The sequence below is a fragment of the Melanostigma gelatinosum genome, assembly GCF_949748355.1.
Source record: "Melanostigma gelatinosum genome assembly, chromosome: 1".
Classification (NCBI taxonomy): Eukaryota; Metazoa; Chordata; class Actinopteri; order Perciformes; family Zoarcidae; genus Melanostigma; species Melanostigma gelatinosum.
Genome location: NC_136634.1, coordinates 28,070,961 through 28,084,810, shown reverse-complemented (window position 1 = coordinate 28,084,810; position 13,850 = coordinate 28,070,961). Strand labels below are relative to the sequence as shown.

The 13,850-nt window shown below is 44.5% G+C and overlaps 2 protein-coding genes across 10 annotated transcripts in view; one reads left to right on the top strand and one right to left on the bottom strand.

Annotated features, from left to right (window-relative positions):
* The first annotated feature begins 670 nt into the window (after positions 1-670).
* On the top strand, positions 671-6,968 carry LOC306780832 (homeobox protein DBX1-B-like). The gene is made up of 4 exons (XM_079273328.1): positions 671-1,079; positions 1,668-1,751; positions 6,131-6,333; positions 6,505-6,968. Exons 1-4 carry the CDS (start codon positions 755-757, stop codon positions 6,742-6,744), a joined length of 852 nt encoding a protein of 283 aa, XP_079129454.1. The 5' UTR covers positions 671-754; the 3' UTR covers positions 6,745-6,968.
* Positions 6,969-7,678: 710 nt separating this feature from the next.
* LOC306780753 (cytoskeleton-associated protein 5-like) overlaps positions 7,679-13,850 on the bottom strand; it is an 82,517-nt gene continuing 76,345 nt past the window's right edge. For 8 of the 9 annotated variants that reach the window (XM_079273218.1, XM_079273223.1, XM_079273225.1 and 5 more), the window contains one exon: positions 7,679-8,940. In XM_079273218.1, coding sequence (XP_079129344.1) covers positions 8,683-8,940 — 258 coding nt within the window. In that variant the 3' untranslated portion in view covers positions 7,679-8,682. The remainder of the gene's footprint in view (positions 8,941-13,850) is intronic. The other variant, XM_079273228.1, reaches the window with a different exon arrangement.

Below are 13,850 nucleotides of genomic sequence, written 5' to 3'. Positions count from 1 at the left end.
CCTGTGATGATGCACAAGAGACTGGGGTTGTTGTTATTATGATTATTCAATTCAATTCAATTTATTTTTGTACAGCCCAAAATCACAAATTACAAATTTGCCTCAGAGGGCTTTACAATCTGTCCCTATTGTTGTTATTATTATTCATATTATTAATATATTTAGTTGAACTGTGCTAGTGGTGGGGTGTCCTTGTCTGAACACAGCCTGTGTAAAGACACTAGTTCTGTGTATTCCTCTGTCGGCTGCATTCATGTGAGTGATTAGTCAACGGGGTCGAGTTCTTCAGAGGTTCTTCAATAAGAACACATATTATATTACAGCTGTCACAAATAATCCAATGGGTCAGACGTAAAACACCTTGATGTGTGCATCTCATCAGTATCATGCGTGCATGAATGACATTTATTACACACATGAATTACAATGAATACAGCAGATCAAACATGAGGGTTTGACTAAAGCATCAGAGGACGTTGACCAATCCCGTCAGCCTGGCCTACTGTTCAAAGAGACTCAGGCGGAGGCTGAGGGCAGAACTTGTGCGCGTGCACATGTGCACGTGTCTGAGTGTGAGTGTGTGTGTGTGTGTGTGCGTAGAAGTGACTGCCTTGTATAAAACCTCTCCAAGAGGGCGCAGAGGCGCACAGCGCGCAGAGTGACCGTGTCTGTGCGTCCCTCTTTATTTTCTCCTTCGAGGCTTCTCTGCAAACTAAACAAGAAAAAGTTGTAAACTGTTCCAGACTGGACGACCATGATGTTCCCCTGCAGCGCTCTGCCGCCTCCTCTGTACCCGAGCTCACTGCGTCCCGCTGCGGCTCTCTCCTCGCCCCTGAACCGCTCATTCCACTCAGGCTTCCTGGTGGAAGACCTCCTCCGGTTGAGCCAGCCGGTCAGCTACATACATAGGACCTTCTCTTCCACAACTCCCGGGGACATTCTCCCGCTCAGCGTGGGAGCGTGCGGCCCACCCCGGGCGTTAGGACCCAGCACAGAGCGCTCTGCGCACACTGCCCGCCCGGACTCCGGCTACCTGAAGTTCGGTGTTAGTGCGATACAGGCACCGCCGACACGGAGCGGTGAGTGTGAGGCCGGTGTACTGAACGACGATGATGATGATGATGATGATGATGATGATAGTTATGATGATAGTTATGATTCTTATGAAGGTAGAAGCTGCTGTTAGTATTCTAATGATCAGTAGAATATGACAAAATATGTATTTCTATTATTATTGCGATGTTATTTATTATTATAATTATGATTATTATAATTAGTAGTGATAGTAGTATCTCACAATAGACTTTGCAATATCAACTCTCCGGCTCTGCAAACTGCTGCTCCTCTCTCTTGACAAAATAATGATAATAATAACAATAATAATCATAATAATACATTTCACGCATGAAGCGCCTCTCTTACACAGACAGAGGTCAGGCTCAGTAAATTAGCATATGGCCAATAAAAACACTGCCGAGCTGCATCAATCAGAAACAATTAAAAAATGTTATGTTATCTGTTTTTTCAATCAATTATTTGTCTCTAGGCCCAGTTATTAAAGTATTGCATATTTAAATGTTCCTTATATTTATCATTGTGATATATTTCCTGCTGACGTTGTGAAATATCAGCTCAGTCGATGTGTTCTTGTTCCGCTTGCTCCTCAGTCCAGAGTCTTCAGACCAAGTCCTTCCCTCTGCCTTTCTTTGATGGAGGCCTTCATCCTTTCATCAGAGCTTCCTATTTCACAGGTTGGTGGACTGAGAGTCATTTTCATCTCTTTAAAGATGAACATCTCTTTTACAAGAGGGATCTGAGAACACGCAACATTAACAAGAACACAAACGACACAAACGACACAATATACAGCAATTAAAAGAGTTACAAGAACCACAAACATCAGACTGAAGCTTAACATCTCCAAACATCACATATTCACACATTGATCCCTTTTACATAGGTCTCACTTCAGGTTGAGGATATGGACCTCACTTTCACTTTTCTATTTACAATATATTGCATAAATAAACAAGATCAGCGTCATAGTGCACTACGTGCACTACGTGCACTATGAAGTTGCTCCTGTAGCTGTGCCTACGGTGTGATAGGATCTGAATTGTAAGTCGCTTTGGATCAAAGCGTCTGCTATGACTGCTATGACTGATGACTGTGATGACTGTGATGACTGTTATGACTGCTATGACTGTGATGACTGCGATGACTGCTATGACTGTGATGACTGCTATGACTGCTATGACTGCTATGACTGTGACGACTGCTATAACTGTGATGACTGTGATGACTGCTATGACTGCGATGACTGCTATGACTGCGATGACTGCTATGACTGCTATGACTGCGATGACTGCGATGACTGCTATGACTGTGATGACTGCTATGACTGATGACTGTGATGACTGCTATGACTGTGATGACTGCTATGACTGCGATGACTGCTATGACTGCGATGACTGCGATGACTGCTATGACTGCTATGACTGCGATCACTGCTATGACTGCGATGACTGTTATGACTGCGATGACTGTGATGACTGCTATGACTGCGATGACTGCTATGACTGCTATGACTGCGATGACTGCTATGACTGCGATGACTGCTATGACTGCTATGACTGCGATGACTGCGATGACTGCTATGACTGCGATGACTGCTATGACTGCGATGACTGCGATGACTGCTATGACTGCGATGACTGCGATGACTGCGATGACTGCTATGACTGCGATGACTGCGATGACTGCTATGACTGCTATGACTGCTATGACTGCGATGACTGCTATGACTGCGATCACTGCTATGACTGCGATGACTGCTATGACTGCGATGACTGCGATGACTGCTATGACTGCTATGACTGCGATGACTGCGATGACTGCTATGACTGCTATGACTGCTATGACTGTGACGACTGCTATAACTGTGATGACTGTGATGACTGCTATGACTGCGATGACTGCTATGACTGCTATGACTGCGATCACTGCTATGACTGCGATGACTGCTATGACTGCGATGACTGCGATGACTGCTATGACTGCGATGACTGCTATGACTGCTATGACTGCGATGACTGCGATGACTGCTATGACTGCGATGACTGCGATGACTGCTATGACTGCGATGACTGCTATGACTGCGATGACTGCTATGACTGCTATGACTGCTATGACTGCTATGACTGCGATGACTGCGATGACTGCTATGACTGCGATGACTGCTATGACTGCGATGACTGCGATGACTGCTATGACTGTGATGACTGCGATGACTGCTATGACTGCGATGACTGCTATGACTGCTATGACTGCGATGACTGCGATGACTGCTATGACTGCGATGACTGCTATGACTGCTATGACTGTGATGACTGTGATGACTGCTATGACTGCGATGACTGCTATGACTGCTATGACTGCGATGACTGTGATGACTGCTATGACTGCGATGACTGCTATGACTGCTATGACTGCGATGACTGTGATGACTGCTATGACTGCGATGACTGCTATGACTGCTATGACTGCGATGACTGCGATGACTGCTATGACTGCGATGACTGCTATGACTGCGATGACTGCGATGACTGCTATGACTGCGATGACTGCTATGACTGCGATGACTGCTATGACTGCTATGACTGCGATGACTGCTATGACTGCGATGACTGCGACGACTGCGACGACTGCGACGACTGCGATGACCGCGATGACCGCTATGACCGCGATGACCGCTATGACCGCGATGACCGCGATGACCGCGATGACCGCTATGACTGCGATGACTGCGATGACTGCGATGACTGCGATGACTGTGATGTAATGTAATGAATGTAATGAATGAAGTGGGGTTACAGTACAGATGTGTGTCAGACCTCCAGCTGTCTGTAAAATATGATGCCTCCATATCTAACATTTGGCGCTGAACATTTCAAACTGATATTGATTAATATATGAATGAATTATTTCATGGATACGTTATCTGTGACTACAGCTGTTGATCAGATCTCACTGATGATGTGACAGCTTGTGATTATGAGCTGCACATGTTACCAGCTGATGCTAATAATGATGCTGATGATGCTGATGTGGTCTCAGCCGTTTAGCATGGGAATTCCCTGGACAGCTTGGAATCAGCTCCGCCAATTTGAAGGTCTGTTAAGCGGCGCACTGACTGCTGACATTAGCACCAGTTGTCCCAATCTACAAATTAGTCCAGTTTGTCACGCTCTCAACAGATCAGTGCGGTTTGTCACGCTCTAATGTGAGGCGGGTTTCTTCCCAGCTCAGGAACTCAGCGCCTCTTCATGCGCCGTCGTTTTCCCACCAAGCCCCTCTGCAACCACAAAGATCCCTCACCGTGACCAATACAGCCAAAACCACACACACACACACACACACACTAGCTCTCACACACACTCACACACACATTGATTTGATTTATTGATTTGATTGTACACATATGAACATGTAGAAGGAAGAGCTTTGATAAGTAGCTCATGAAGAGCGCTAAGCTGTGTCATTATACTGACCTGTCTTTAATGGGCCTGTAATATACTGGCCTGTCTTTAATGGGCCTGTAATATACTGGCCTGTCTTTAATGGGCCTGTAATATACTGGCCTCTCTTTAATGGGCCTGTAATATACTGGCCTGTCGACGGCCTTTTCCACTCTGTTCATTACAACACAATCACTTTTCTCTGTGCATTTGCAGCCCATACACGCCTCCTTCATGCCTGATTAGAGGCAGTGTGGGCTGAGCTGTGGAGAGCCCGTCTCATTAGCATACACTCTGTTTCCACTGCTGGACAAATTGGGGCTTTTTAATGCCAGATTTCAGGCAGAACAAGTATATTATCGGCAGCATGTGTGCTGATGATGGAATCAGAAGGGACGACTCGTTGCTGAGATCCCGAGGAACGTAGAAGTTCAGCAGAAATCCTGCTAAAGCAGCTTCAAAGCTTCTCGTCATGAATCACATTCAAACGTATCCGTTCAGAAACTGCAGTTTTACTAAATAAACAAGGACATCAAGAAAGTATGATAGATCGATAGGCTGATTGATTTCTAACATTTTCGACACATTAAAGGCACAAACAATGAAAAAGAAGCAGAAACACCAGAAGGCTCAGTTGGTAGATGTTCTCTTCTGGTCCTCTGACTTCACTTCAGAGCGCTTTAACACGACACCTCATCATTCACCCGTTCACACACTGGTGACTGCTCAGAATGGTACGAGTCAACCTTCAAGATGCTCAGAAACTCTTCATCAGAGGACACAATTATAATTAAAGTTATTAATGCAAAGAATTGTTAATTCATCAAATTGTACAATGAATTGTGGAATGAAACTGTTTCATCTTTAGCAGTGGATACAGAAACAACTGCACGGAAATGTAAAGCCCAACATTATGACTCATGCACTCATCATCATCATCCTCATCCATCAAAGCTGCTGTAAACCATCTGTGTGTCTCAATGTTAGAAATCAACCAATGAATCCATCTATTGTTGCAGTAAGCATCAAACTAAATCATATGTAATGTTAGTACCACAGTATAGTTGAAGGTCATGATTGAGGTATGAATGGCTCACCTACCTGTGCATCTGTTCAGAGGAGCTTCTCTCCTCAGGCTCTTTACCTCCGTACTTTATCCTCATCCTCAACATACTTTCTTCTTTGTGTGTATTTACTTATGTAGCAAAATGACTTTAAACTTCATTTTGTTGTGAGATGACAATGAAGGAACCTTGTAACCTCGTTTTGATGGCTTGCTGTTCGATAATGAGCTCAACTAGTTCTCCATCTTTTATAAACCTAATGACGTCGATCGTTTCTTCTTTGTCCGCGTCGGCTGTTTCTGGGAATTTGGGAGTTAAAGCCACCAGCAGCTGTTCAGTGGTCCTGTCACAGCTCCGGGATATGTTTTTGTAGACTCAATCTCCTCAGAGTTGGCTACAGGGGTCCCAAGGGTCTTACAGAATTTGATTCATTGTTATTTCATTTATTTTTCATCATTAGCCAGATGCAGAATGCACGATGACAACTACAATGCAGTGTTTCCATGAGATGATACAGGGATGGCTTATGAATCTCTTTCGTCCCTCCAGCCTCGTCCTCTGTGGTTCCTGTCCCGGGAACGTTTTCATGGCCCCTGGCCCCCAGAGGGAAGCCCAGGAGGGGCATGCTGAGGCAGGCTGTGTTCTCAGACCTCCAGAGGAAGGCCCTGGAGAGAACCTTCCAGAGGCAGAAATACATCAGCAAACCAGACAGGAAGAAACTCGCCAGTAAACTGGGACTCAAAGACTCCCAGGTACAGTACCCCTCAAGGACCATTTCATCTTGTCCAATGCATTGAACACGTTCACGTTACATAATGAGCCAGCGCCCCATGGCTCTCATATTGTGTATTTAAAAACGTGAACGAGGTTATTCGTCGATGAGGTCAGTGACATTCACACACTGGCTTTCTTGTCCTTTGAAGGTGAAGATCTGGTTCCAGAATCGCAGGATGAAATGGAGGAACTCCAAAGAGCGGGAGCTGCTGTCGACAGGTGGCTGTCGCCAGCAGACCCTCCCCACCAAAACCAATCCCCACCCAGACCTCACTGATGTAGGCAGCACCCACTGCCACGAGTCCCGTCTTCACCACCATCATCATCACCACCATCTTTCCTCTCCGTCAGAGTCCGGCAAACAGTCGGAGCTCTCAGTCAGACAGTGAAGAAATCACCGTGTCATAAGAGGCAGACATCTGCCCACAACATCTGGTTAGACTCTCAAACAGCAGCCTCCTCTGAAGACCCCGTCAGCTGTGAAGGACTCCACAAACTGGTGAATGGAGGTGAAAACCACAAGTGCTTGAATCTTCTCTGTACATAGCTACAGCTACTCCGCCATGTCTGTACAGCGCTGTTTATATGACTTATATGTAGTCCAGTAAATAGAGTATACGGAGTTATTTTTGATATTTGTAGATTGAACTGTCCAAAACTCTTAAATATACAAAGTGGTCTTTTGATGCATATCTGTATTCTTTACATTTTCTCAAATAAATCTTCAAGTGCCATTTCGTGTCCTGCTTCATGAACTCTGTTCCTAGCACGTCTGATATTAAACTAGACAGTACAGGCTGTTTGCCGTTAGCTTAGCTCTGGTTAAGGTTGAAGACAGACAGTGGAACCAGCACAGCCCACAACCTGCAGCTCAGCGAGTCGCCAGTGAAGAGCGGTGACCTAAGGTCATCATAGAGGAGCTGCCACTACATGACCTCTGACCTTCTACAGTGTGACAGTCAGGAATCAACCATTTATTGCCATTGTATGTTGAACATACAAGGAATTTGACATGACGGGAGGTGCGTAACATTTAACAAGCTGCGAGATCACGTGACTGTATGGAGACATTATCTGACATTGGCAGCCATGGAGAAGAGGAGGGGGGGGGGCTGTGTGAGTGATACATTAATCCGGAGGTCTGTCAGTGTGTGAATGACGTGTAGTGGCAAATAGACTCCTCCTCCGACCACTCAACGCATTCCCCACTCCACGTCCTCCGCAGCCCGCAGGAGGGTGAGGGGTCCGGCCCACGGACAGGAGCACCGCTTCAGTAACACACAGCTGAATAAAGAAAAACCGCAAAATCACAGCTGGATTGTTAAAAAAAAAAAAAACTTTATTTCCATTTTCCACTATGGATTATACAAGGAAAGCAACAACGTAGGACCAGCACACACAATTAAAAACAATGTTAGTGTTTTTTTTCCTTCTTTCAGATAACAGACAAGACCATCATCACCACCACCATAAAAACAATGATTTAATAAACACAGCCGGTTCGTTAATGGAAACTTTATTTACATGAGAAAATAAAAACAATCATTGATCGCAATCGCACGGCTTCATGTTGCTGTGGAAATGCAGCTCAAAGTACTTTGTGGCAGGAAAAATATCTAAAATTGATAGAAATCAGACATCCGTATTTGCACGGCGCTATTAGCCACCAAACAATGCTAATTTGACAATTCTCCTTTGCTGTTACAGACAGAAAATGTTAACTTTCTGCAAGTAATCCAAATCATCAGATGCTCCCAGTGCGGAGAATTACAAACTGATACTATGACAGTGTTCAGCCACAAGGGGGCGGTCACACGCTGCATTTACACAGCGACACTTTGCGCTCTTCACCAGCATCTCCTTCTGAACCAGCAGCAGCGCCGCTGTACATCATGTGAAACAACTTTTAAATATGTACAAACATATTGTGCAGGGATATTGAAACAGAGCGGAAGATTACCATTTAATTATCAGAATAAAACGTGTACATGAGTAGAGGGTGGGAGGCAGCCTGAAAGAAAGCTGGGACGGGACGGCAAGATGGATCTGTACAGACTGAGAATTAATAACATCAAAGCTTACTGCTAGACTGAAGTTTGAGTCTCGATCTGAAAGTTCTCGTCTACGTCATACATATCAGATTAAGGTGCGTTTGATGTCTGATCACTTACAGGCACAGTGGGTGGAGTCAGGTGTGTTTTGTCTGCTGCTACCTGGTTTGTTGAACTGCTTCCTGTTTCCGTCCACCAGAACATGAAGATAAACACAGACCGGGTTTTCTACCACCAGCTGAACTCCACAGGCTCTGAGATGGAATGAGGTGCTCCTTACTGCCGGTTGCTCTTGATCCTCTCCAGACGTTTCTTCAGGTTGTCCAGGTTGGCCGCCGGTGAAGCTGAGCGGGCGTGCGTCGGGGAATGGGATTGTGCGTTGTGTTCCTGCTGGTACAGCTCTCTGGACTCTTTCAGCTGAGACAGCTTACTGTGGAGCATGTCGGTGGACGAGGCCACCGGCGGCTTGGAGGACAGCAGGGAGGACATGGGAGGTCGCTGCTGAGGCTCGTCCTCGCTGCCACCGACACCCTGCTGCAGTAGAAAGGGGAAGACTTGGGTCAGCTGCTATCAGGAGCACACAGTCAATGGTAAACTACAAAGTGTAACGTGCTGCAGCAGAACACCAATTCAAATAATATTCCAAATGTCATCGGAAGCAACATGTTCAGCAGGTGTTTTGTACAAAGCACAAGTTGAACTGCTTTGTAGAGCAGCAGGAGGGAAAGGAAGACCAACCCAGCTCACATCAACTCAGATATTACTCAGTGATGTATCGAGATTAATCATGACATTCCAGAGTACTGGTACACTGCATCTATTGATTAACTGCACATTTGATGGATTTACCAGCAAGTTAACAGTCAGGGATTTAGTTGCGATGGTCTAGATCAGGGGGGGGCAAACTTTCTGGCTCGGGGGCCACATTGAGTTCTAAAATGTGACAGACGGGCCGGGAGCAGATGAATGGAGTGTTTGTGTGAACTTATATAAATTACAAGTAAAATGTAATTCCAGTGGGAACAGTGCTGTTGGTCACCCTTTTTAACCAGTGCGTCAACGTTTGGTGTCAGTTTGGTTGTGGCAATTCTCAGAACAGATCTGAGGTGTTCATCAGTTAGCTGGGCTCTTACACCGTATTTTTTTATTGCATAAATGCCTATTTTATCATGCACTTCATTATTAAGCAGTCATTTTTGACACAGAGTTTTTAGTGTAAAGGTCAATGACTGTGGTCTTTTTAGCAGTTTGATTCTTTGAAGGGATCATACAGATATTTAACTGTCACATGTAACATGATCAGAGCTCTGCTCTGTAAAGTCTTTCCTCGTCTCTCCCCCGTGCCACGGTGTGGGTACATCTCACTGGAGTCAGGGAACGTATCAGAATACCCTTATTTTATTGGTTAAACTGCATCACGTGACGTGATTTACAACGCATTGGTCGGTGTTTTTCCTGCACAGCTGAACAAAGTGCCGTAAATGCTGGAAAGGAGCGTGAATAACTCCGCTGCATAAAGCAAAGTCCACTGAAAACGGGTCCGCGACGAACCACCAGTTGAGAATCACTGGTCTGCAGGATGCTGACGAGCGGTGAACAGCTGTTTGTGTGGCGTGTCTTCCGTCTCTTCCAGTTTCCTTCGCCTACATTCCCCTGGGTCCTAAGCCCCTCCCTGTACAGTGTCAAGAAGAGTTGAGCCCAACAGAGCTGCCTCGAAAACATGCATACACGATCAGGGGAAGGTCAGGATATAAAAAGCATATACTCAGAAATCAATAGTTAAAGTGTAATCGAAAGATAAAGTGTATGATCGTTACATAACAAATGTTTAATACATAGAGTGATTTAACAAATGTAAACCTGATAATAATAATAAGTGTATCTGAGTATAGTGCAGTCTGAGTGTAGAAAGTACGGCGAAAGAGGAAGTAAGCAGGGTGTTTGCTTCAAGGGATGGGGAAATAATGATGGTTGAGAAGAAAAGACACAAAGCACAATAATGATGAAGGATGAGATCAATAATCATTTTATAAGCAAATGTGTACTAAGTAGAGTGATTTAACAATTGTAATAAGTGTTTAACAAATGTCCTGTGTAACCGGAGCTGCGATAAAAGTGTTTTGTCAGGATGACTTCGCAGAAAATAGGAAAAGACTGTCGCAAGAGATGAGTCATAGAGGCATGATACAGGATGAAGCCTGGACATGTCCGGACATGTTCGAACCCAACACCCTTTCCAGAGGGTGGGGGGATGAGATCATGTATTGAACAGGAGGGGGCTGACAGCCCAAATGATGGATAAAAGAAGTGACTTGCAAACAGCAAACTGGGATTTCAACACGGGTGCCGTCCAAGAGCACCGATGAGGAGATACGGACGATTGCAACTGATGTATTGAGGACTTCGTCTCTGTTCACGGAAAGAAGACCGCTGTTCGTGGACAATAAGATTTAAAGACGGAGGTTTTCCTCTCCCCACTGCTCGACTCTTAACATCTGGACAACGGAGAAGACGCAGCAGCCCTAGAAAGACTTTGTACTGAGTTTTGAGGACTGTTGAACGGACTTCGCTGCGAGAGCAGGAGGACTGAGGGTCCGGCCGGACCTTCGCTCCTAACAACTCCAAAAGAACCTTTTCATCGCACCATTGAACATCCAGCTCCAACCGAGCCGTCTCGGCATCTAAAACTAATGAGTATAATCTGAAGAAGAATCAAGTGTAGTAACGTTTAATGAGAGCTGTAGCTTAACCCTTGCAAACTAACTAAATATAACCTGCAATAAATATCTAATCTGTATTTAAAGTAAATTTCTCAAGTGCATTCATTTGCTCAAGTAGTAAAAAGTTCCTCGTGGCAGTAAAAAGTTAAAGCCATTGTATGTCTAACAACTGAGTTCTGTAAGGTTATCCTAGAGACCGAATCCACTTAACAATCCCTTACGGTTTTAGAAAGAAGAGATCCTAGCCGTTAAAACCTAACCTGGCATTTACCAAGAGCACGGATCCATAAGAGGGAAGCTGCCATAACCGACACGACTGGTAGGAGCGCCCGGGGTCAGGGTGGCCCCTCGACCGAGTGCACTCAGACCGGAGGAAGCAGGGTAGATGTCGGGAGTGACGGCAGTTAGAAGAGCCAGGCGAGTTCCCTCGCAAGAACACCAGCTCGACAATCTTTTAATAGAGAGCTGAGTCAGTAAGTAGCCCCGTATCGGGCCAGAAGTACCCCAGGATCTAACAACAGCTTGTTATCACCTCTTTGCACCAACGTACATTTATAACAAATACCACGCATATTACGGTAATCAGCGTTATTATGTGTCAAACTCTATCGGTGCATCTCCGGTCTGTCTTTGTTCATCCTGAATCGCTCTGTTCTGTTCTTTAATGGAACATTACTGGAGTACGGAGCCTCTCCCAGCTGTTAGCAGACTGTTGTGCTAGCAAGCAGGCTCGCGAGCGAGCTGTACCCAGCATGCAGTTCAGCGGTGAAATTTTATAAATGTACAATTATTAGTGTTACAAATTGTTTATGTGTCAGACTGTTGTGTGCTGTGGTGTGTTTCTCTGTTACAGAGCGTTAGTTGTGGGTTGTTCATTGTTGTGTTATAAAGTTATGACCATGACTAGAGTTCCCTCAATACATATAAGACAACTAGCGCTGACCACTGTGCGATAGCAGCAAAGAATACATTTAGCTGCCTGTTGAAAGCAGACAGCAGTTTCGGCTACGATGTGTGTGAAGAATTCATATCACACGGGAAAAACCCGGGTATACTGCCCAGCCCTAGTCTTTATTATAGTATTGACAATTTATACCAATATTTGACGGGCCGGATTAAAACGCCCAACGGGCCGTAGTTTGCCCATGCCTGGTCTAGGGTCAGGGATTTAGTTGCGATGGTCTAGGTTAGGATCAGGGATTTAGTTGCGATGGTCTAGGTTAGGATCAGGGATTTAGTTGCGATGGTCTAGGTTAGGATCAGGGATTTAGTTGTGATGGTCTAGGATCAGGGATTTAGTTGTGATGGTCTAGGATCAGGGATTTAGTTGTGATGGTCTAGGATCAGGGATTTAGTTGTGATGGTCTAGGATCAGGGATTTAGTTGTGATGGTCTAGGATCAGGGATTTAGTTGTGATGGTCTAGGATCAGGGATTTAGTTGTGATGGTCTAGGTTAGGATCAGGGATTTAGTTGTGATGGTCTAGGTTAGGATCAGGGATTTAGTTGTGATGGTCTAGGATCAGGGATTTAGTTGTGATGGTCTAGGATCAGGGATTTAGTTGTGATGGTCTAGGATCAGGGATTTAGTTGTGATGGTCTAGGATCAGGGATTTAGTTGTGATGGTGTAGAGCAGGGATTCCCAAAGTGTGGTGCGTACGGTTCTCTAGGGGGTGTGCGAGAGGAAGAATGTAATGGTGGTCTCATGGTGCAGTCCTGTCTCCTAAAAATGACGTTCCCCAAAACTAAAATGCATTCTCAATTACGTTTGACCACAAACGTATTTTCTCCCCGATTACGTTTGTGTTTGACGTACAAATACGTTTCTCATCAACATATCTTTGCCATACTCAAGTCTTTATTATTTTTCTGTGATCTGCCTCGCCTCTAACCCGCTATGAAGGTAGATTTGTGTCTTTATTTTTCAAAAGCAAAAAAAAGTTTCAAAAGCAAAAGAAAGTTTCAAAAGCAAAAATAAAAGTTTTAAAAGCAAAAAAAAAAGTTTCAAAAGCAAAAAAAAAAGTTTTAAAAGCAAATATATAAACTGAGAATAATTTATTTGTTAAAAAAATAAAAGCTTTGGTTTTGAATCCAAAAGTTTTGAATCCAAAAGTTTTGAAACTAAAAGTTTTGAAACTCAAAGTTTTGAAACTCAAAGTTTTGAAGCCAAAAGCTTTGGAACCAAAAGTTTTGAAGTCAAAAGTTTTGAAGCCAAAAGCTGAGTTGGGTGTAGTGGGCGGGGCATACGCTGCTGAATGTATCAGGAGTTTCTATTGGTCCGTTTGACTTGCGTCTCGTATCTGCATCATCTACACAAACGGGAGGTTACGTGACATGGAGGTAAGTTGACTGCTCTGTTTTGTCAAAATTATTGTAAATATAGCAGCACTTCACTTTCTTCTCATGTTGTTCGTGTCGTGGAGTCTCTTTTTAAGAACGACATGGAGGGCTGCTGTGTTGACATGTAGCCCCACACTGACCGAGGTAGGTACAGATGACGACACTGTATCTAAAAACGACATGCGTCTTATGACTACACTGGTCAGACACCGAAGAAAACCTTTACTACTTCTGCCACCTCTGCTTGAAACGTCCCTTATTTGTTCAAACGCACCACCTTGTCGCGGAAGCTGTGCAGTACACACACATACATGATAGTAGATAAATTGGCAATTATGAACGCAGGCTCTGGGAAAATACTTTAAATCAGTGTATTTTAGATCA